The sequence below is a fragment of the Acromyrmex echinatior genome, chromosome 7 (assembly GCF_024713525.1).
Source record: "Acromyrmex echinatior isolate Ae372 chromosome 7, ASM2471352v2, whole genome shotgun sequence".
In the NCBI taxonomy this organism is placed as follows: Eukaryota; Metazoa; Arthropoda; class Insecta; order Hymenoptera; family Formicidae; genus Acromyrmex; species Acromyrmex echinatior.
The window spans coordinates 11,377,714-11,401,385 of NC_141858.1; the positions used below are offsets into that span (position 1 = coordinate 11,377,714).

Genomic DNA, 23,672 nt, shown 5'->3' on the forward strand with positions numbered 1-23,672 from the left:
CTGTATTTTTTCACGTCGCTGAAATATTTTCTCTAAGCTGGGTATACCTGAGAGAATAAATCATAAAAGAATGACATGTTTTTTGCCTGAAAAGATTATAGAATGGTCAAAACTAAAACATCTGTCATCTGACTTCGGTTCGAATTCCATCCGAAAGACAGAAATTTCAATTAAATTTACTTTCGCATCTGCTTCGTCTCAAAAACGTGTAACGTCCTACCTTAACGGTTTAGAACGGTTTCCAATTTACCGTTAAGTGCATCAACCGACAATGGACAGAATGTTTGGCATGCACATCAGATCTCGGAATTAATCGATCTGACCGCTTATTACTTAGTCGACCATCTTACTCCAACGAATATCCATTCGCGAATCGGAAAGAGAAAGGTACCTCGTGTACAATACAAATACAATATAAGCTGCTGTATTCGAGTTTAGTATCCCTACAAAAACAATTTTATCTAATATTTTTCAACGCTACGAAAAGAGAAAGAGAGAGAGAGAGAGAGAGAGAGAGAATCTAAAGCGACACGAATTTTAAACCATCGACGCGTTTACGACGAAAAAAATATAATATATATGTGTATCGTATTTTTCATCGATCGAATGTAAAACTGAAAATATTCGGGCACGCGACGCTATAAATATTTGTAATAAACGAGATTGGATAACATCAACTAAAAAGCGCCGCAATGACCGGAAGGTTTAAAATTTCTCTGTATACGAGGCATACCGTTTTCAGAATTATTTCCCGTTTTAATTAAACGGAGAAATTTTCGCGTTTTATCGCATTCCTTGTTTACAAATCAATTCCAATTTCAATTAATATCGAGCTATAAAATTGCAACTTGTCGCTATCGCCGTCGTTCCGATTCGACTCTGACTCGCACGCGCGTTACGCAATTTTATTTGTATTGCCCTTTGCAGCGGATTTCTTATTCAACGAGACGCGACTCGAAACGCGAGACCTTGACGAGCTAGGTAAACACGCTGGACGCCTAACGGAGCGTCGCGTCGCGTCGCGTCGCATCATCCTCATAAAAACAAACGTGTCAATGGTCAGAGTTCCTAGAAAGTTTTTCGGTGACACGATGTTCCAAGACCCCCTCCCTCCTGCATGGTCCGATAGATTGAAGCAAGGAGATTATTCTTATCTGGCAAATAGAAAAGAGATAAGACGTCTCAAGTGTACTGGGATATATCGACAAAATATCAGTAGAACGCTATCGACTGAGAAAACCATAACCGAGATAACGTTTCACTATGAGAGAAAAATGTTTGGTATTTGTAACCATAATTATATTGTATATTACTATAATTATGATTATTATTGCTATATTAATAATAACAGTAACTATGTATATAATTTTAGCAACAAATGTATATAGTTGGCAATTTTTTAAAATGACAATTGAAATGATAATTGTAGTTATTATAACCGTAAAATAGTTGAAATTACCATAACAATGAAACGAACATAAAAAATATGTTGTCCCAAAATATAATAAATATAAATGTAAAATTATAGTCACTTGAATCATTTTTATGGTAATTTTAATTATTTTATGGTTATAATAACTATAATTATAATCATTTTAGGTTGCCAACTATATATATTTGTTGCTAGAACTATACAGTTACTGTTATCATTATTATAACAGTAATAATAATTATATAATTGTGGTTATAAATACCAAACATTTTTCTCCCAAGGTTCCAAGTATTTACGAAATGCTATTTCTTTGTATTTCATTTTATCGAAAGAATGTAGGATCGCAGGCCTGTAGAGATTAGGGAGAGGAAGAAGCGATAAAGGTTCTTCATTCTCAACAAATATTGCCAGTTTCTCTCAAGAGTAGATTAATTTTTATCTCGGTTCGACCTTTTACCTTTTTCTTGGTCTAATAAAAATTAGAACAAGATGAGTAATGCCTGTTTTTATGTACCTGATTAATTTTAATCTCGATTCAACTTGCTGTTTATCTTTTTTACTTTCTCGAACTAGAAAAGGATGAAGGGCTAGTTAAATCAACATTAAAATTGGTAGAAATGAATATAAAAGGAAGATGTCCCACTTCCATCAATGTAGATTAACTTTAATATCAATTTACTCTTCGTTTTTTTATCATTCTTTAACGATGTTCCGCCAATATAAGATTAACTTCGGATTAATCTCGGTTTAACAACTATTTATCTTTTTCTAACGTCCGTTTCTAACAGTGTAGATTAACTTATCTTGGTTCAACTTACTCTTCATTTTTTTCTAATTCCTAGAATTGAAAAAAGATGAAAAGTTAGATTAAAGAGAGATTAAAATTAAACTCTGTAGAAACGAGCATTAGAAAAAGATAAATTAATCTTTAAAAAAAAAATTTCAATCAATTTATTCTTTATTCTTTAGCGGGTCTTAAAACTAAAAAGTAAATTAAACAGAGATTAAAGTTAATCTACATCGGTGGAAAAATATCAAGAAAAAATCGAAAGAAACAGCTATCAAAACGAAGTGACACGTGTTTACCAACGATCGCGCGAATTGAGTAGGTACTTGCCATTCGGTAAACATCAGGCAGGTCAACGACGACGTTGTCACGTGGCTATGACACCAGACACCATTCGACGCGACATCTTCAGAAGGTTCAAGCAACACGAATTTGCGTAATATTTCCATCCGCTAATAATATTACACGTCGATAATGACACAAAAATTAAAGGAAATCGCGAGAGAAACCAAAGTTGCGCCGCGCGGAAAGTTTGGGGAAGAAACATTGGATAAGAACATAAGGAAACACGCACTGGCGCGGCGTCGGCGCGCGCATGATAAACTCACCTATCAACGTGGACATTTCGGCCGTAGATCGTCGTCTCGTGCACAGTGATCGTTGGTGACCGTTTACACTGGCGATAGGTATAGTGATGACCGTATCACGTCGAGCACATGTTTCTTTACTATTCCCTCCCTTTTTTTTTCCCCTATCGACTCGACCGTCTATCGGCGATATCGCCCGCCCCTTCGTCGGCGAACGGTGACACGCGCGGTCGCATGGACGTCAATCTCTATCGGGTGTGTCAGGTGCGAAACGGTAGTGTAGATTCGCGAATGTTATTCCGATTCCGTTACCAGACGCTTAGGAACGCGCTTCGAGGAAATTATATAATCTCCGCCGTAGAATGGAACGGAGATTCTCTTCTCTCTATCTTCACCTCTCTTTTTCTCTCCCTCTCTCTCTCTCTCTCTCTCTCTCCTAGAGCGACGTTTTCAGACGCGTTAGTAGCGATCCGAGCGGAACCCGGTCGCTGTTATTGCGCTATACGCGCTATACATGCTTACGCGAGAGTCCGTCAACCACCCGCGGTCCTCGTTAACGGAGAGGAGGAAAAAGAAAAAAAAGAAAAAAAAATAGGAGGGAAAACAGAGAGGAGCGCAGATTGAATCTTACATGTACGTTCCCAAGCGACACTCTCGATCGAAAACTTCTCGGCGAAAACGGGATACTCACTTTACCGAAGAATCGTAACGCGCGGTCCGTGTCCGCGACCATATGCTCGCGCGCCGGATGAGGTTGCGAACGGCAAACGGAACGCGAGAGCGCGGCGCTGCGTAGCCGCCGATTGCCACATGTACCGAATCCCGAAGTCGCACGAAGCGACCGCTCGGCCGGTTCCGCGCGACTTCGCGAAACTCCGCAATTCCGCGTGACTTCGCGCCGCTTCGGTCTTCGCGTGGCCTTCCTCTCCGTCTCCCTCTTTCTAACCTCTTATTCTTACCATTGACTAGCTCCTCCGTTCCTCCGTGCACCAACCACGCACACGACACGCACGCGTGAATTACGAAAAAGCTTTTTCGGAAAAAAAAAAAAATATATATATATATATCTCTTTCCGACAGCAGTTTCCACGCGACAAATGGTCGATAAAATTTTCTTATTGCCGCAATCATGTCGAATTACGTTATCGTATATTGAGTCAGAGGCGAGAAATCATGTGATGTTTTATTTTTTTAATGTACATGTTATGTATGTATGAAACAAATTTATTTGGATGTCGTAATGTAAATTAGCAAAATATACCGGTCGTCACTTTTACTTTACGCACAGAAAAATACACTCTATACGCAAATAATAATTAGTTGTTTCAAATATTTTGAAAGTTTATATATCGGCAAACCTATTATAAATTCATCATAAACATCAAATTTATTCGAAACACATTCTGAATTAATAATAGAATAATAATGAGCTCGATACTTTAAACAATTGAATATAATCAGAACAAATTCGATTTGCCTCTTCGATCAATTTTATAATATTTTTCTAAAGAAAATAAATCTTTGTTTTAAATACATAAATAATGTTTTAAAATTTGTAATAAATATGTTGTAAGATAAAAAATTAACATGTATTCTAATCATTAATCTTTATACATTAACAATGTTATTTTTAGATGAATAAAAACTCAACATAAAATTTTAAATTTTCAGAATTAGGTCAACAACTATGAATAAGTTTTTAAATGATTAAAATGCAGACAGCGATTTTGTAATGTTATGAATAAGGATATTATTCTTTTTTCAATATGTCATTTTTTACTTGAGTGTAGTCGCATTATAATGATAATTTCTGGTTTCCATGATAAAAAAAATAAAAAAAATGTAGAAATAGAAAGTATTTTTTGTATTTTTTTTTATAACATACCAGTAATAATTTTTAATATTATTAGTTCCATAATTTTATCTTTGCAAATAAAATGACATGGATTAATAGACTTTAAATTGTCTTTAAATTGTTGTAAGAATTCGTTTTCACTGAAAATTTAAGATAATTCATTTGTATATATCACCGACTTATATTGTCAAATAGTGGCGAGAAAAATTAATTTATCGAACGTATAGTGTGAGAAGAAACTTCAGATAATCTCTGGGTTTCTCAATATGGCTACAGCGAAAGCCTCAGAAGTGGGATCGTACTTATGAAATCCATTTAAAAATACATTATCGCTTTAAATCTCATTTGAATTAAATATGCATTTGTAATTGCACCAAGTGTTGAAAGTGACAACATGCAATCTTTGTTCTTGCAATCAAGATGATAATAGATGCTGTCTTTTTCATGCATTAGAATTAAAATACATCATTTTATCGCATTTATGTCGTATCTATACAAATTATCATTCGTTAAATGACTGAGACAGGTCTAAAGATAAGCTTAATGACAGCAACGTATATAGTAAACTTCTATATAGTAAAGTTTCTATATATAGTAAACTTTTACATACAGTGGAAATTTTCAGTCATTTCAAGTAATGAATCAGGAAGCTTAGCGGAGCGTGTGTAGAAAACGCCCCAAGTAATATAATAATTAAGATACTACACATTCCATTCTTTGGAGAGCAATATTATATAGAAAGAAAGAATTCATTCGAACATTTTTGCTTAATATTATGAAAATAATATATTTTATTACAAATATCGTGCGGCATAACGTTCTTCATTTCTATGTAAAATTATTCCCAAAAAAAGGAGATGTATACAATTTTCTTATCAGTTTATGCGATATTTCTCAGTTATTTGTGTTTTAATATGCATTTTTGCTTGAGCAGATTTGATAATGTTATACTGAAAAATTTTTTTAGCTGAAAATGTACATATTAGAATTTTCTGGTTAAATTTATTGGAAGAATTCCAGTTGAGATAATCAAAATTTTGGTTGATACAATATATCTGGTAAAATCTGCTACAAAATTTTATTTTTACCAGAATAATTGTATCAATCAGAAAATTCTAATTATCTCAAACTAGAATTCCAGATTTAAGCAGAAAAAAATTTTTTTTTTCTGATTCGCGTCCATTTTCCACCAGAATTACAATTTAATTCAATCAAAGCATTTATTCTCGGTGTATTTCTTATTTTCCGAGATCGGGCAACGGATCGTTGATTGCCATCGGAGACGGTTACGTCGCGATTCGCACGCAGGAAGCTCCTCTGTCTCCCACCTCCGCTTTTAATAGGCGCGATTCAACAGTTTGCTACACGTCGTGCCGGCCAATCGTGGTCACCACCTCGTCCTCCTCCCCGCGCATGCTTATCACGTCCTCTTTGCCATTTATTCCGCGCGGTGAAAAGCCGCGTCCTTGTTTCGCCAAGAGCTTACGAGGAAAGAGAGAGATAACACGGAAGGAAAAAGCAGACGGGAGACGCTATGCCCCGATACGTAATCGTCGAAATGGGGAGAACGAACGAGCGTGCCGAGATAAGAACGGGCCGATCGTACCGATAAAACGTTATACGACGGCGAGCGATGATTTGCGTTGGCTAGAGAGCCGAGACGAAAGTGAAAGCACGCGTGCGAGCCGAATCTCTAGTATCGAGACTCGACGCTTCCTTTGGATCTTCAGAGAAACAAAAAGATATTCTCGCGATCCCGTAGATCAAGTGATCATATTTCTTGTCTTAATGAAAAACTGACGCGATTACAATAATATAATAATATCATTTTTCTCAGTGTGCTACACTGAGAAAAATGATTTGGTTGAAAATAAATAAACCAGAAGATTCTTATCAAATCTATATCAGAATTCTAGGTGAGATAATCGAAATTTTGATTGATTTAATAAGAACTTTCTGATTTGTCAATTTTCAACCAAATCATTTTTCTCAGTGTAAATCGAAAAATATACATTGAGAAAAATGTTTGGTTGGATCAACTTGAGAAAAAAAGATTCCATAGATCAAATGATATTTCTCGAAATTTATTGAAAGTTAGTATTAACTATAATTATGTACCAATTAAAAAAAAATAGAGAACACTAAGAGAAATGTTTGGTATAAACAACCGTAATTTTATTGATACGTGAATAATTAAAATTTTAATTTATAAATTATGTTGTTTTAATTAAAATTTGGTTAGAATAACAAAATTTAAATCAAAACAACACAGTTTAATTAAATTAAAATCAAATTGTGATAATTCAACAAATCAAAATTATGGCTGTTCACATCTGTAATATTTTTCTCAATAAAAAATGTCTAATTGGATTAATCCGAAAAACAAAAAAACATTCACGATCCCGTTATTGGAAATTAACATTATTTGGAAAGTTTCGGAATCATGAAATGGCTCTCCTGAAGTTGGCCCTCCTGATACTTCAAATGGTGTTTTCACCCCTTTAATCGACGGAACTGTTTCTAAAATTGATGAAAAACTACTTATTTTTTTAATTTTTTGAAAAAGTGGGGCCAACTTCACAGAGATATTATTTGGATTACAATGACATCATTGTATATGTATGTGTGTGTGTGTGTGTGTGTGTGTGCCAATTGAAAAAATATACACTGAAAAGAACGTAATTAGATTAATTGGAATTCTAATTGAAAATTCGAATTTTTTGTTAAATTAGAATTCTAGTTTAGAGATAATCATCAGAATTTCCAATGATATGATCAGAATTTTCGTCCATTTTCAACCAGACATTTTTCTTAATGTATACATTTAACGTTACATTTCAATTAAATAATTCAATAAATGTAACACGTATAGAGACAGTTAAAGAGTGTAAATAGAGACGGATGAATAAATGATATTTCTAAAGCATTCTGATACCGATAGCGACTGTCGATAGATGTTAACTGTACTGATAATCGTTACTCTGGATAACAAGTTGATGCTTCTATTATTGCTACTACTGTTAACTGCAAGAAACTAATGTAACGAGATTACGGAAGCCAGGAAAAGAGCAACTCGCCGTCGTTCTACTTGCACGACCGAGTTGTCGAACTTGGCGTAGCCGACATCGCGGAGAACAGCGGTTTTGCTTTCACGTGGACACGCACACCTGTATTCCTGTATATCGCATACCGTGATGGCGATGAGCGAGTAAAGCCTTAAACACAGTGAAAAGCACATGCAATAGAAACTGAGGAATAACAGATGTCAACTTATCAAACGGTGTATTTTAATATACACCATGTCTGATAAGTTGAAACCTCTTATTCCTCCTATTATTCTTTTCTTCATTGTGTTTAATGCTAATTCCCGAAACACAATAGGAGTAGCAAACTTTAAGCCCCAGATATAATGCGAAGGAATAGCGATAGTGATAAAAATAATATAATTTCAACCTTCCAGAAATCAGATACACTGGAATATACAGTTTCTGATAGGTTGAAATTGTGTTTCTATCGCTATTCCTTCGTATTGTGTCTGGGGCTTTAAACCGTAAGATATTGGCTAATCACAGTCGAATGTAGGAAGAATAATCGACTGTAATTGATTGATTTCTTCTACGGTTTAAAGCTACACTCATTGTGTTTCGGGACTCATTTAAGATTTTTTTATAATAAGTTATAATCTAAGCTTTAAGTCTAAAGCTATAAAAAATTGATCAATCACAGTCGAATGTGAAAAGAATAGTCGACTATAATTGGTCGATTTCTTACAGCTTGAGACTTAAAAAGCTTAGATAATGGTCTATTGTAGAAAGCCCGAGATTCAATTGAAAAGCATACACAATAGAAACAAAGAATAATTCTGATACGATTTCTGATAGATTGAAATCTGCACTTTAAAAAATATCGATCTGGATTTAATACCATACAGTGTCTATATAACTTTCACCATGTTATATCAATTTCCACTAATATATAGATTAACTCGGTTCAATTAATTCATCTATTTCTAATTTTTACTATTAATATTATAATTTTTAATAGCAACACAGTGAGAATTACATAAACACCGCAAGATGTTAAATCTAAAGAGATTAACTCCTTAAGAAGAAAAAAGGGAGGAATATTTAAAAACAAATTCAATATCAATAAGATTGTAAATTTTAATAAATAAATATTTTTCACAATTATTAATTAAACACATTATATTATTATATTTGTAAATAATAATACTTAAAATGTAATATTATATGAGATTACAATAAAAATTACACGAAGTCACGAAATCACATTTTATTTTTTTAAATTGTACTTTTCTATTTAATGTATTTTATGAATATCTCGGATTTTAAATAAAAAATTATGTTAGAAAATTTGTTATCGAAAATTATATTTTACATTTATTATTTCATTATTCGTTTTTTATTTCAGACTTAAAAAAAGGACAATTTATAATTATGTCTTTAATTTTGAACAAAATTTAAGACGCGTTGTAAAACGGGACAAACAGTTAAAACTTGAGACAGTCCCTCATAATTTCAGACGGTCACTTTAGTTAAATAAATATTATATTTTTTTAAATTGTGTTATTCTCTGTTCCTATTGTCTGTGCTTTTCATCGTGTTTACAATTTTACATATTCATTTGTCTCTGTCTCTTTCGAAGTTATTATTCGAGTAGTACGAAAGAGAGGAAAGCCCAACGACGGACGATAAAAACAAAAACAAAAAAATCGACGAGAGAAATTAAGCTCGGGGGATTCAAACACGTTAGCCGATCAAATCCAATTCTTCGTTCCAAGAATAACAAGCACAATAACATCACGAAAGATCAAACGGTACCGCGATCTAACTGAAATACGTCTGCTTGTTTCAACTCAACTCTTTTCTTTTTTTCTCTCCACAAAAAAAAAGAAAGAAAAAGATGAATGATGCAAGAAGTTCGGTTAAAAAGAACAGATCTAACATTCGTAATCGAATTTAACAGAGGCGGGAGAGAAAGGAAGAGAAAAAATAACTATTTTTTTTTCTTTTGCGAATCGTTCCTTTAAACTTTCATTCTCCGGAGATCCGTTTTCCATTGGCATACATACACACGTCAATTTTCAGCGCGACTTACGATAAAGGAAGTAATTTGCCGATTTGTATTTTTAAATTTTCATCACAAAAACTGTACATCCACTTCTGGCCTCTCGTTTTACGCGGATATCGAACGAGCTTCCTTTACATCGAACAATCGAAAATATCGGTATCACGGGAATTTTTCGGAATTATTCCGAATATTTTTCTAAAAAAACACAATAGAAATTTAAGGAATAATAATAATTGAACAATTCCGAATAAATCCATAATACGTACAAAGGAGGTCGATTCCGTGCTTTGAACCGAAGTGAGAATTATAAAGGTGAGCAAATTTACTAGGCGTTGGCCGATGCAATTATAAATAGATGTATTCCAGTATGTTTGCGTTTTCAATTTTCACCTCGTTCAAACGTACAGGATCGACCGCAGGAATCGTTTATAAAAAGAGAAACGAAGGACGTGCTCTCTTCTCGTGGCGTACGTGCCACATGCCGCGTGGTCGTCCTAACCTCAAATAACACTTTTTTCCCCCCCGTGGAATCGCATGCGCGACGAGTAGAATCATCGGACGACACAACGAGGATCGCCAGGGCATCCTCGTGCACATCGTCGACTAATATCAAAATAATATGAAAATATCTCACGTCCGACAAGGCAAATACGAATTACAAGTAAATCGTCCCTCGGAAGGACACGGTCCTCGCAGAAATACTTGGAAAAGACTTACCGGCATTCAGGAAGCGAGTGTTGGTAGTAACGACAGCGCTATAAGTCTGCGGGGAATGCACGACGGGCTGGTTCAGGATGATCTGGTGCGGATGTTGCGGCGGGGTGTGATGGGGCTGTTGCTGCTGCGGCTGGTGATGTTGCTGCGGCTGCGAGTGGTGTTGCGGGTGATGATGGTGGGACAGGTGGTGGTGCTTCCCCTTCGTCGGCATGCTCATCGCAATCGTGGACCTTCCTCGTGCGAACTGTCCTTAGAAACCTGGTACCTCACGCGAGTCGCACTCATAGGTACGTTATTTTATTCGCCCACGTACCGCTTCAGTTTTCACGCCGATTTACTCGCCTGATTTCAGGATCCTCACCGACCTTGGAAGATAAATAATTCCGCGATCGGGGAACGATCACGCGTCCGGATCGTGCCACGGCAACGCGATCGGCAATGATCCCACAGAAACGATCGAAACGATCGGGCCGAGCACGAGCACGAGCAAGAGCGCGCGCGCGCGCTCCCGCACTCCCTTAAGTTCACTCGATAAATACGATTTCGCGCGTACACAACAGGGGACAACAGGGGAAAAAGAACCGCACGCTTGATTCTCCTACGTGTTCCCGTCGCGCACTTCTGTCCACCGTATATCGGGCGTCCGCGATATATCCCGCCGCGCGACGATCGTTCGTTTTTCGCGGTAATCCCGCGATCTCCGCTCGATCGTCCGCACACCAAACAGTACCAGAGAGAGGAACCTTTCGCTTAAACGCGATCTCTCTTCGCATAATCAACCGTTCACCGGCTAAGTTAATGAGGAACGGAGCAATGTTTTATTTTATTGTATATATCAATACGCGACCACGCGACCGTCACGAATCACGAGACTCAGACTGTAGTCTGTAATGCCGTTACCACGCGTACTCGATCGTTCACTCGGTCCTACTGATACTGCCTGTCCGACGCGACGTCGCGACTCGAGACTCGTGTCGCGAACCAGACTTTACCAGACGCGACGTTCGTAATGACGTAGGGGAATGACCACGCTTCCGAACACTCGACGTTTCCGCCATCGAGATTGACCCTAGGAAATGGTGAATGTTAGTCGGTGAATCTCGCCTCCCTAGGGAATTTGCCATTTTCTTTTGCTGACTAAAGATCAGGGTATCAATCATGAAACTTTTTTCCCTAGGATGAAAAGTAAAAATTTTCTTCATTAATAATTCAATGGTAAAAATTTGCACTTTTCACTTTCCATCTTAAGGAATAAAGTTTCTTGATTGATACCCTCGGGATCGATTGTGGATTTTGAAAGGAAATGAAAATTACAAAATTGAGCAAAGATTACTAGGTATTGACCAATTAAATTATGAATACTCTAGTGAATTTGCTATATATTGGAGATTTCATGTAACGCGAACAAATCTCTGTTCGCGTTGCTTGAAATCTCCAAAATTTTTGCACTTAAAATGAGATAAATTATATTCGCGCGTCGAAGAGGAAAAAAAGCGAAGATGTTTGATGGAAAATGTGCAAGCAACGTGAATAGACTTCAACTGATCCGCGCAACAAGGACGTATTGGTCAATTAGATCTGTTTGTGTTGTATGAAATTAAAACAATATTTTGCCTTGAAAAGGGAGAAAACGAAGATGTCGAGTGCCAAAAGTGCAAGCAACGCGAACAGATCTATTCATTCGAATGGAATCCAACGTACGCGAGATCCAATCAACGTCTTCAAACTGGACAAAAAAGTTAATCTGTAAAATTGAATAGAATTGAATGTATTTTCCAGCAAGAGACACAGTAGATTTTATTCTCGAAAAGTATTGCATACAAAAATATTTGGGAAATCCATAATATTATATCATTGATATATAATATTAGGACATCCAGGAACTATCTTAAGGTATCATAAGCCAATCAGAAGGTTGTGTTGGGATTTTAAGATATTACTTAATTAAGACGATCTTAAGATAAGAACGGACTATGAATATCAATCTTTAAATGGTTCATGATATCTTAAAACAGTCTTAAATATAAAAATCGATTACAAATATCGATCATAATAGGTATTGGGTCATCTAAAAAGTATCCGCGGTTTTTTGTCACTAGATGTGTGTTGATGGTCATATATCTAGTGACAAAGTACCGCGGATACTTTTTAGATAACCCAATATTTATAGTCAGATTAAATTATTTATTTTATTTATAATAATTATTTTATAATACTTTATTTTATAATAAAGAGAGCTTTTCAGAAACACAAATTGACACAAGAATCATTCTGTCCTTGTTCAATAATCAGTAAGAAACAAAGGTAGAATAACTCTTGTGTTGATTTGTGCCTCTGCTGAAAAGCTCCCAAATTAAATTAACAGGTCTCTTATTCCTGCACTAATCTGCACTGGAACTCTCTTCTCGCTCTCACCAAAGATTAAACATATATTTATCTCACTTTAAGTTTCAAAAGTGTAACCATAAAGAAATACAGATCTATAGAATGCAGGCACCTTTTTGGTACCAGTGCAACTTTTGATTGGTTCACTAATTTTAATAAATGTGAAATTCTGTCAAATTCTGCTTTTCTGCTTTAATGTGAACTTTCCATTATACAATTTTTATATTTCTGCGACATTGCGAAGTATTGTAAATAAATAACGAATGAAGAAATTTTGTCTCTTTTTTTAACAGATTAATACAATATTTTGCGATATATATATATATATATATATATATATATATATATATATATATATATAGTTTAATAACCAAAGAATTACATTTCGGCATTTTTAACCTAATCCTAACCTATACATTACCTTTTTATCGTTACATACATTTTTTTTCGTTCCCCGTTCTACGTTTTCATCGCTGCAAAATGAGTTCTCACGGAAAAGCAGAAACCGACAGACTCAGGAAGAATTTGGAAGAACAATTGGATCGGCTCGTGCAGCAGTTAGAAGATTTGGAAGATTGCAGGTTTCGTTTCGTTCCGATTCATTTCAAAAATTTTACATTTATATATATTTTTATTTTCTTTGTTATTTGTTAACAGAGTTAACGAAACTCTAGATGAAACAGATTATCAGGAAAGTAAGGAAGACACCATGGAACAACTCCGTGAGTTTAACGAGAGCTTGCAAAGAATGATATCTGGGAATATGACTTTAGTCGATGAACTTGGAGCAATGCAATTGGTATATATCTTGTATATTTTTCTTAACAAATTACAGTAATGTGACACATTCTAGTATATGTTTCTACTTGACTGTAAATTCTTAAGGCAACTCAAGCAGCCATCAGTGCCGCCTTCCAAACACCAGCCGTAATAAGAATGTTTGGTAAGAGGGAACCTACTGGACTCAAGGAACGTCTCTCGCAAATCGATCGAGATGTAAAATTAGGAAAACTGAACAAAGAAGCCGCCGTTCGTCAACGAGGAGAAATATTAAGTGCTTTGAGGCAACTTGGAGAAAAATTAGAACCGTCTGAGTTACAGTTATTGGAACGATTATCTTTAAATAATATAGATACCACCAGGTATGTGCAAATTACCGAAACAGCGGGAAAGGGTAAAATGGCTCTAGATGTAGTTGGCAAGGAAGTTAAAGCTACACAAGATACTTGAATTAATCGTTGGTAATTGTTATAACAATGTTATGTTATTTTTAATTATTTTTTATGACTATTTTTTAAGTTTCGTTAAAGAGCTTTTTTACTGAATAACTTGTATTCATATAATGTGTCTTAGATTTTTATTCTTTTTTTTATTATTCATGATTTAAAATAAAGTTTTGATGCTATTACGCTTGCAAATTGAAATGTATGTGGTAAACTGTACAATTAAATTACTTATGGATTTTACTGTAATGTAGTAGGAATATAATATTGATAGTTATTTGATGTAAAGAAATGATTCTGTATTATGGAGATTTTAAATATAAATAAGTAATCAAAGATAAATAATATAAGAAACATATACATAACTTTTAATATATAAATAATATATGAATAATTTCAAATATAAATTATTCTCTATTATTTAAGTATTTACTGTGATCCAGCACAAATAGTTACATATCCAATTAGATTTTATAATATACACCAGATACATATAACATATATAAAGGCATCTTGTATATGTTATAAGAGATTGTTACATATGAATTATGAAATAAATATATTGAATGTTTCTGTGTGACTTACCGTTTCCACATTTAAAGAAATCATTTCACTCTGATAAATTAAAGTAAGAATTGCAAAAAGATAACATTCCAAGACAAATATGATGAATAACTGTTAATTAATGACTGAAATAACAATATATATTTGTTCACATTATGACAGATGTAATTACGTTTTGTGGTCTGTTATTAATTATACTGTATAAGGAACAAAAACTTATCTAGAAAAATAATAGATCAAAAAGATTAACAAATATATATGTACCTTTTACGAATTATTTTCGCGCATATGATTATCATTATATCTTTTCAGAATCTGCGTAAATATATAAATATCAATAAGTATAAAACTATGTTTAAAAACTATTTTGTTTTATGTAGCTTGATACAAGTAAAAATAGTCTTTTAAGACTTGCGTGTACATATAACAGTTCTTCCTAGAAAGGAAGTTTACGAAGGCATATCGAATTGGTGTCAAGAATATATTAATGTGCTTTTACTATTATTCTCTGATATGTGTGCATATATGCATACATATAGTCTATATTTCCAGAAACAATTTTATTCTTTGAAGTCTTTGATTAATTTAAATCACATTTAATTTTATTTATCTTCTCAAAGTTTTGTCTCACAAAATTTTTTTTAATTTTCAAATTTTTTTGCTTGTAACACAAAACCTATTATCAGAACTGTTGGGAAAATAATAAGATAAATGGTATTCTCTGTTCAATATTAACTTGGGACACTGTATACACATGCATACACACACATTTATACATATATTATATACAACAAGGTATGAAAAAAGCGTTCAGATAAACAAGTAGAGAAAATTCTTTTCGTCAGACTAAAAAGTGCTTATACCTTTATATAAGTATATATATATATATATATATATATATATATATATATATATATTTCTTTTTTAATCTGAACGCTTTCTTATATGTCATTGTACTCAATGTATTTGTCAACATAAATTAACGCTTACGCCTGCACACTCTTTTATGTTCACGCTGCCAATGAACCTGTTGACAGTCTGTGCTGCAATATGCAGTATTCCAACAACAATGATATATCGCTTCAGCTTCGCAATTATAACACTATAACAAATGATGAACATTTAAGAATAATATATCTAAAAAAAACGACTAGAAAAAAAAAGAGAGAAAATTACCCATTGTTTCTTTTTTATGTCAGAGACGACTTGTTGATGTCTATCGGTTAATTGCCGCAATTCTTTGGCATGCTCCGCTTGTAGTCTCTCTAATTCTCTGCATTTTTCAAGCTCTAATTCACGGCGCAATTTTTCTAGCGCTGTTGTCGTAGGTTGTTCCGAAGTTCTGCGTTCTCTCTTAATCTGCAAATTAATCTGCACAGTTGTCAAGATATAATCGTATAATATAATATGAGTACGTGATTGGGGCAAAGGTTTACCTTGGCAGGAAGCCCATCCGTTTGTATTTGTTCAGTTTGTACGAGAACGCATTTCGATCTCGGTTCTTGACAACTAGACGTTACCATATCTTCTTGGGAACCTTCCTTTTTTAAACCTTGTGGACATGTGCTCGTTATGCTTTCTCCCGCGGGTTCGTCTTCCGCCACAGGTAAACGGGGCACCTGTCTTTCTTCATTCTCAGCATCAGTTTTCGTAGCATCTTGTTTATTATCCGTCTCGTCGTTTACATTTTGCGTTTCAGTATTGCTCTCTGAACTCAAGCGTTCAACTCTTACTCTCAAATCTTTAATCAATTGCTTTGGTGAATTAGAATCTTGTGATGCACTTTTAGAACCTGACGATTCCAACTTTCGCATTTTTGCGGGTGTAGGAGCGTCCTCTGTTGTATTCGAGTCATCTTCCTTATTCTTTGCCAACTTTTGCAACAAATTCTGATGATGTTTTAGCTCTTCAAAAGCTCTGTTCCAAGCCATTGATTTTTTTATCTATAAAAACATTCTTAATTATTAAAAAAATTGAAATTTTTTTATCAATTATAAAATCAAATATCTTAGAAAAGAATTAGTTATATATTTTCAACTGTTACTATCGTCTCTGATTCTTGTCATTTCTTTTTTTAAAAATATAATAGTTTCTAAATTGATTTCTTCTGAGAGTTTTTTTTCTATCGCAATTATGATACGAAATTATTCATTGCGAATAAACAATAAATTTAATATCTTTAATTAGGTGTTTTTAAAATATCGGATGAGTAATACAGAGTATTCAGATTTAGATTTTTACCTGCAAACTTTGTAATGTGGAAGAGATTGGCCGAATAAAAACTTTCTCGATATTAGCCCTCATATGATGACCTCCGAAAAAACGCACATCATATACATTGCCATTAACTTGCATGACTTTCGCTGGCCAATATGGATATCCTTTTTGCTTCGCGTAGACCAGTTGATGAGGAGGATTACACGGTATACAGAACCACATTTTTTCGGATTTTTCATTCGATATACGATAACAATCAGCGCAACGACGTATTTCTTGAAGATCGTAACAACAATCCTGATACATCGTGCGTCCCATATCCGCTATCACGCTATTAACTGCTCAAGCAACAAAATAACGAGATTAAAAAGAGAAAATGCATCGAATTATAAATCTCTTACCTCCATGATATATAATGATGTTATGTAGAATATTATGTGCATCAGCCTCAAATTCGGCGAGATTGTTATACTCATTATTGTTCGTTTTCGCATCCATTATCGCCAAATCCATGTGACGTTTTATAAGAATTCCTGGTCGCCATGCATCTTCACCTTCACTCACCCAGGTTGGTCCGGAAAAGCCATTGGGTGGTGTAACGATCGGATCGTTGTTAAAAACAATGGTACGATTTGTAATTTCCGGCGGTAATTTCGCTTTTAGATGGCCACACGTAAAACTAAGAATATGGTTGAGATCAACCTTGTCGGAATATACATCGCTGTTTGTTTTCTGTAAGATAATTGTACTTTTAATGGAATATCATCAATAGGATATATATTGAAAGCTTCGAGATACTTACCTCGCAGAAATTGCAAATCTTTAGTTTTGCAGTGCTAGGTACATGGCATTCCGAATGATAAACCCTGCAGCATTGTTCACAGCATTCGACCGCACCTGCTTGCTGGCATTTGCAACAGTACCAATCGTGATTATCATTCTGTAATATGTCTGCTGGTGGCAATCTGTAACTTTCTTGCTCGACACCGCTTTTCGTGGGCACTTTCTTCAACAGAACGAGTCCATCTTCGACTGCCTTATTGAGTTCCTCCTGAGCCTCTTGTTCCGTAAAGCCGTAAACTCGAGCCATGTGCCGTACCATACGATCATTACTAGGTAAACTTCTTTGATGTACCGTGATTTTGATCGTATCCCAAATCCGCTGAATCATAGATGGATCGCTTCTCCGACGTACAGACATATCGATAGCAAACTGTAACAAGAAATAACTTATGCAATTCATTCGTATACTTCTGTTTTCTTCCTGAGTTTTAATATTTCTATTATATCCAAATTATTCAACGGAAAAACAAAATATTTAATCAGTTACTCATACAAAAAGAATTTTAAAAAGAGTTAAAATATTTTTGTGGCTTCAAAAATAAAACAAATGTAAGTAAATTGCTTATATGAGCCTCCGCAATTGTTACTAATGTTAGTGCATAAATAATATATTTATAAGGTGATAAGAGAACTGTACTGAAATCTAGAGTCGAAACAGTTACAGTTAACTTCGTTGATAAGTACATTTCAATTGTTTGTGAATTATATCTTATCGTCTTATAAATATATTATTTATGCACTTAACACCCGCAGAGACTCTTATAGGCTTATCATTTATATAATAAAAACTTATATAACTTACATATAATATACTTATACAATAAAAAAGATTGCTAATTATTTTCAAGTAATAATTTTCACTAATTTGTTTGATGAAACAATTAATTATTATATTAAGTTAAATCTCAATCAAAAGCGATCTGATATTCATGTTTAAACGCTATCATTAAATACTTTATTTCTTTTATTCTTAATTATTATTTCCTTAAGCGGTTTCATGGTGTAATTAAACTACCAATAAAATAAATATTACAAATTCATAACAGTAAAAATATAGATAATTGAACCATCAGCAACGTTTAAATTGATAAGTTGATATTTTGCCCTCATATGCAGTCAATACAATACAGATAAATCTAAATTGCATTAGGCACGTTAACTGGGTACCCACATATAGTATGCAGTACCCATATGCTTATAACAAGTACTTTATTCAGTCGATTTCTATCAATCTCAAGGTGTAGTAGTTTTGCAAATAATCGATGTAAATAAGTTTCAATAAACAAAGACAAATATTTTTAATCGAGGAGGATCTACCATCACATTATGCATTCCGCGGTGCTAGATGCAACAGGTTACACTCTGTTGCTATCCAGTTTTATTACGCTTGTGATTCTGTTATGGAAAGGATGTAAACGCAAGAAGAAATTGTCTTTTTACGTTCTTTCGGCATCTGACGTTTTTAGTGCTATTTTAACGGCTATTATATTGCTCGTGAATCACATTGATAATGGGATAAGACTGAGTTATAACTGGCAGAATAATACTGGTGATATATTCAATGCATGGACAATGGGAGACGACTACCGATTTCCATTTTTACAGACTCATCCACGGGAGGCAGTTAACAAGATTGATCTTAATGTAACTTTAACGTGTGGCATGCAAGACCTACTTATGCAATATGGGATGTTAATTGCTGCACTGACAAACGCGTTTATATCTTTGCTGACCTTTACTGTACAATGTAATCTCAATGCAGTATGTGCAAAACGAAGATGTGTCGATGTAATGAGATCGTTGAAGAATATTCAATTGGAACAAAAAAACGTTGAAGTCAAATGTCAGGACGATGAAATGTTAAAGAATGAACAGGAGCCAGCATCTCCACAAGGAGATGATATTAATGTGAAGAATAGGAGCAACATTATACAGAGAAGTATGAAGATCTCAAACTTTCGAACGCTGAAAGAAGATGACAAAAGGCCGACTAATTTCCTCGTCTTGAGTCATTGGCTCGTGCCGTTTCTTGTTGTAGGAATGCTATATTTCGCCGAATACAATGACATGAATGACGCAAGAGATACGGAGGATATCGGATGCATATTCGGAAGTAATTTTCCAATGAATGACTTTGATACATTTTCAGTCACTGATGATAATCTGAACATTACCGGCTCTGTTACATACATGACGTTGTCGGAGAATAATTATTTCTTTAATGAGATGCCATCAAACAAGTCAAAACCAAGCAGCGAAGAAATAGATAAAGTAGTATCTAAAGTTCAGAACATTGTTAGGACTGCTTTGCGTTATGCGAGCAATTCTACCATGAAAATTACAGATTTTCATAATACTCCTAGACTGCAGAATTTAACACAGTACATTCTAATACACAATTTAATGAAGTATATAAAAAACATTACAAATGTTAATGGCGTTCAAGGCCTAAATAGTACATTAGAACAGGATATGAATATCCATAATTCATCTGCAAACAATAATATATATTTAAATCAAGATCCAGAAGTATCATTATTCTACGATGTGTCAAAGAATGCGTCAGAAGAATCAGATGTAACTATATCTGAGAGTCTGGGCAGCGTATCGCAAGTGTCAATTAAAAATAAGGATGATAGTCATCAAAAGGATGCACAAATATATTTCGCAAGTACAGAGGAAAGCACAACGCAGACGACCACCGATACTTCCATCGTGCAAAATACAACATTCGTTTCCAATAATCAAATATACGATGAGATAATGAAACGTATTCAAGCTGCCAGTGCGTATTCAGCGAAGAATCATTATAATCATTATAACCATTTAGTTAGTCGACCCAAGGATGGAGACCAGCCTAAGATTAGCAACCTAAAGAATTACATGGAAAAGAGAAAGCCAAATTCAATCAAGGATCTATTTTCCAACAAAAATGATAATCGTTATATTAATACTAGGACCGAGCAGAACAATTCATTGCATATGACCAACGAGTGCCTCGTTTCAACCAAGTTCTTAAAACTGCAACTGTTTGTGTTATCCTTTACGATATACTTTCTGCCAATTCTGCTCTCCTGCATCCTACAAATGCGAGGAAAGCACACGTGTAAAAATATACTCGCGATGTTAAGAGCAAAAACCGATCTTACTTCCAAAGATGGTAAAAAGATTCGTCGTCAAAATTCAGGAGAAGGATCCAGCATGCCACAGAGATCAAGAAATCACAGTTGGACAGATATAGATGCAACAGAAAAGGAAAGTTGCAAGGAAAATGAAAGCATGACTTTAGAGATAGAGTGCATGGTAAGAATATTTGATACTATCACGTTATCATTGATTCTGTGCATAGTTTTCTGGACACCGGTATTCTTAGGGACTTTACTGAGAGTATACTCATGTATTCGCGCACCACAGTGGTTGAACGACATAACATTCTTAAGCGCTGTTTCTTTCGGTATCGTAAGAAATGCTCTGAATATAAATATGATCAGAATTCAAGAAGCTTGTAGAAGTGACAATATGAAAGAAAACAGGATATATCCAGTTGAATAAGTCGTATATGTGTGTGTTTAATTTAATAAGTTATATTATTTAGTATATATTGGAATATTTTAATAAGTTCAGTATAATAATAATGATAATAATCAGAGAATTGACTTTTTGGTGCTTCTAGCAAAAGACACGAATGATACAGTGTCAATATAATGAAGCATTACATCCTTATTATTTGTCAAAAGATGAATTTTACACTGTAAATCTATTTTCTGTAACTAAACTTTTGGAACTTAAAGTGATAAGTATATGTTATTTGGCGAAAGCGAGAAAGAGAGTTCTACTGCAGTCTAGTGCAAGAATAAAAAACAGATCTTGTGTTACATTTATATTACTTTGTGTCTTTTGCTGGAAAGCACTAATCTCTGGTATAACAGAATGATCACTTCATCTCAGTTTAACAGCAAACAATAAGGATGTAATGATTTATTGTGGATACTTTCTACTTGGTAACACAAATCGACAGAAATGTAGTTCTATCTTTGTCATTGAATGGAATGCCAAAAAAGATAAGGTATTTTTGACGCACTTAATAACACAAGTGTCATTCTATCTTTGTTAATCACTGAATGCCAAGAAAGATAAAATAATGTTTGCATCGACTTATGTCACTAAATGGAACACCTTGTGTTACGTTAGTTGCTTTCCATTTTTGCACAAGTGAAACACTGATAATGAGTCTAAAGTACCGTATTTTACACTCAGATAATGACATTGCTTACTTTGGTGACAAAGTCAATATAATAATAGGTTTTAAAACTTCGCTTTAACATGAGTTAATGAAACTCAGTAAAGTATATAGATATGTTTCAAGCTTGTGTAGATAAAAACTGAGTTTTGACTCTCACATGTCAGAATGAAAAGAAATGTGCATTTAACTGAATCATATGCCTGTATTCACAATTAGACCTTATATTTAAGGTCTTTAAATTTATCTTTAGATGCTCAGTAATCAATAAAATAATTTGTAGAGCATCCAAAGATTAAATTTAAAGAAGTTTTATAAGCTTTTTACAATAAGCTATACTTAAGTTTTAAGTCTTAAGTTATAAGAAATTAACCAATCACAGTCGAATGTAAAAAAAAATTATTGATTGGTCAATTTCTTATAGCTTAAGACTTAAAGCTTAGGCAATGATTTATTGTAGAAAACTCCCTCGTTAAATATAAGACTTAACTATGAATACAGGCAATAACATAACAAATGAGAATTATCTGAATTTTGATGGAAAGCAAACTATTACGTCATTTGTCCTTTACTGGAAAGCACCCTTTGCATCAAATGTTACATACATTCTGCAGTCGTGAAATAATCGTTTTTGGTACATGCTGATGTGGCAGAGAAAGGAGAATTTGTCAAAAGTATCAAAAATATACTTTATTCGATTTTGTCTCAAATACCAAAAATAACAAAAATATCAAAAGTAGATAGATTTCTTTACATACAAAGGCATTAAAATCCGATTCTGACTTAACTCTAATCGCCTGTACCATTATAACGAAAATATTTCTCGTGCTGTACAAAACAAATACGTATGATTAGGTAATCGCATTTTATTCCAGAAGCGCATTTCCAGCGTCAATATTTCCTGCTTGTTATAGTAAATATTGTTTTACTAAAACGAAAGTGCCCATATGCGAATTGAATTGAAATTCGTAAAGGTACGCATAGATAGGACGTTCGCTTACTGTGCACTTATCACTTATCGCAAGCAAAGTTTCGGTCGCTATGCAGACTGTAGATGTAGATGATTGTCGGCAGAATCGGCAGAGTCCGATGATATCGCGGATGCCCTTTCTAACGGCCCTAATTGGGTTCCACACCGTCACGGAGGCAAGTACATCGATCAAGCGAGTGAAGTCCTCTGATTCTTGCCGTCGCCACTCGCGAAAGCGGCCAATAACGGGTAGCGAAACACAGCAATTAACATTGAAGTTGCACCCGTACTGTGCACTGTGCGCTATGCAGTACTACACGTACGTCACAAGTCCGACTTAACCTCCTCGTCAGCGCGCTTAACAATGCGCGCGCAACTTACATAATTGCATATCGACAAGTTGTTTTTTTTCACGTATGGTACTTACATACCGCACAGTAAAAACAACGCGTGCATTGCCGGCTTGAATTTACGAGAAGTATTGCTCACGTCGATGTCTTTCAACAGAGACTTTCATGGAATCGATAAAGATCCCAACAATCAACATTTGAAAGAAATCTTTGCTGATTTTTATCTAATTTAAAGTTTAATAAATAATTAAATTTAGATATAATTTATAACAAGATTTTATAACAAAATTTCAAATTTTAAACTCAAAATTGCAACGAAACGATAATGGTAATAGAGAGGTCAATGCACAAATAATTATCATTAATGTCAATAATTATTATTAATGTCAAAATCTGTTTTAATAAATTGAT

At 34.3% G+C, this 23,672-nt stretch overlaps 4 protein-coding genes across 6 annotated transcripts in view; 2 read left to right on the forward strand and 2 right to left on the reverse strand.

Moving 5' to 3' along the window:
• Eif4g (eukaryotic translation initiation factor 4 gamma) overlaps positions 1 to 11,463 on the reverse strand; it is a 62,798-nt gene extending 51,335 nt beyond the window's left edge. Inside the window, exon 1 of one of the 2 annotated variants that reach the window (XM_011062676.2) lies at positions 10,470 to 11,463. In XM_011062676.2, coding sequence (XP_011060978.2) covers positions 10,470 to 10,686 — 217 coding nt within the window. In that variant the 5' untranslated portion in view covers positions 10,687 to 11,463. Of the gene's footprint in view, positions 1 to 2,827; positions 3,348 to 10,469 lie in introns of those variants that run through there. The other variant, XM_011062677.2, reaches the window with a different exon arrangement.
• Positions 11,464 to 13,188: 1,725 nt separating this feature from the next.
• On the forward strand, positions 13,189 to 14,657 carry LOC105149934 (protein LZIC). The gene is made up of 3 exons (XM_011062684.2): positions 13,189 to 13,435; positions 13,512 to 13,653; positions 13,740 to 14,657. Exons 1-3 carry the CDS (start codon positions 13,335 to 13,337, stop codon positions 14,082 to 14,084), a joined length of 588 nt encoding a protein of 195 aa, XP_011060986.1. The 5' UTR covers positions 13,189 to 13,334; the 3' UTR covers positions 14,085 to 14,657.
• Positions 14,658 to 14,759: 102 nt separating this feature from the next.
• LOC105149935 (zinc finger MYND domain-containing protein 11) lies at positions 14,760 to 23,219 on the reverse strand. Of its 2 annotated transcripts, XM_011062685.2 has the most exons (8): positions 22,943 to 23,077; positions 17,661 to 18,071; positions 17,260 to 17,590; positions 16,883 to 17,196; positions 16,078 to 16,584; positions 15,818 to 16,012; positions 15,632 to 15,743; positions 14,760 to 14,956 (listed from the first exon to the last, which is right to left on the reverse strand). In XM_011062685.2, exons 2-8 carry the CDS (start codon positions 18,057 to 18,059, stop codon positions 14,940 to 14,942), a joined length of 1,875 nt encoding a protein of 624 aa, XP_011060987.2. In that variant the 5' UTR covers positions 18,060 to 18,071; positions 22,943 to 23,077; the 3' UTR covers positions 14,760 to 14,939. The 2 variants fall into 2 exon arrangements, with proteins under 2 accessions (XP_011060987.2, XP_011060988.1); XM_011062686.2 differs by having other exon boundaries at positions 14,760 to 15,743; positions 15,818 to 16,000; positions 22,943 to 23,219.
• LOC147909192 (uncharacterized) lies at positions 18,081 to 22,936 on the forward strand. Its single transcript, XM_087407608.1, has one exon. The coding sequence runs from the start codon at positions 19,028 to 19,030 to the stop codon at positions 21,251 to 21,253; it is 2,226 nt and encodes a 741-aa protein (XP_087263734.1). The 5' UTR covers positions 18,081 to 19,027; the 3' UTR covers positions 21,254 to 22,936.
• Positions 23,220 to 23,672: the final 453 nt, after the last annotated feature.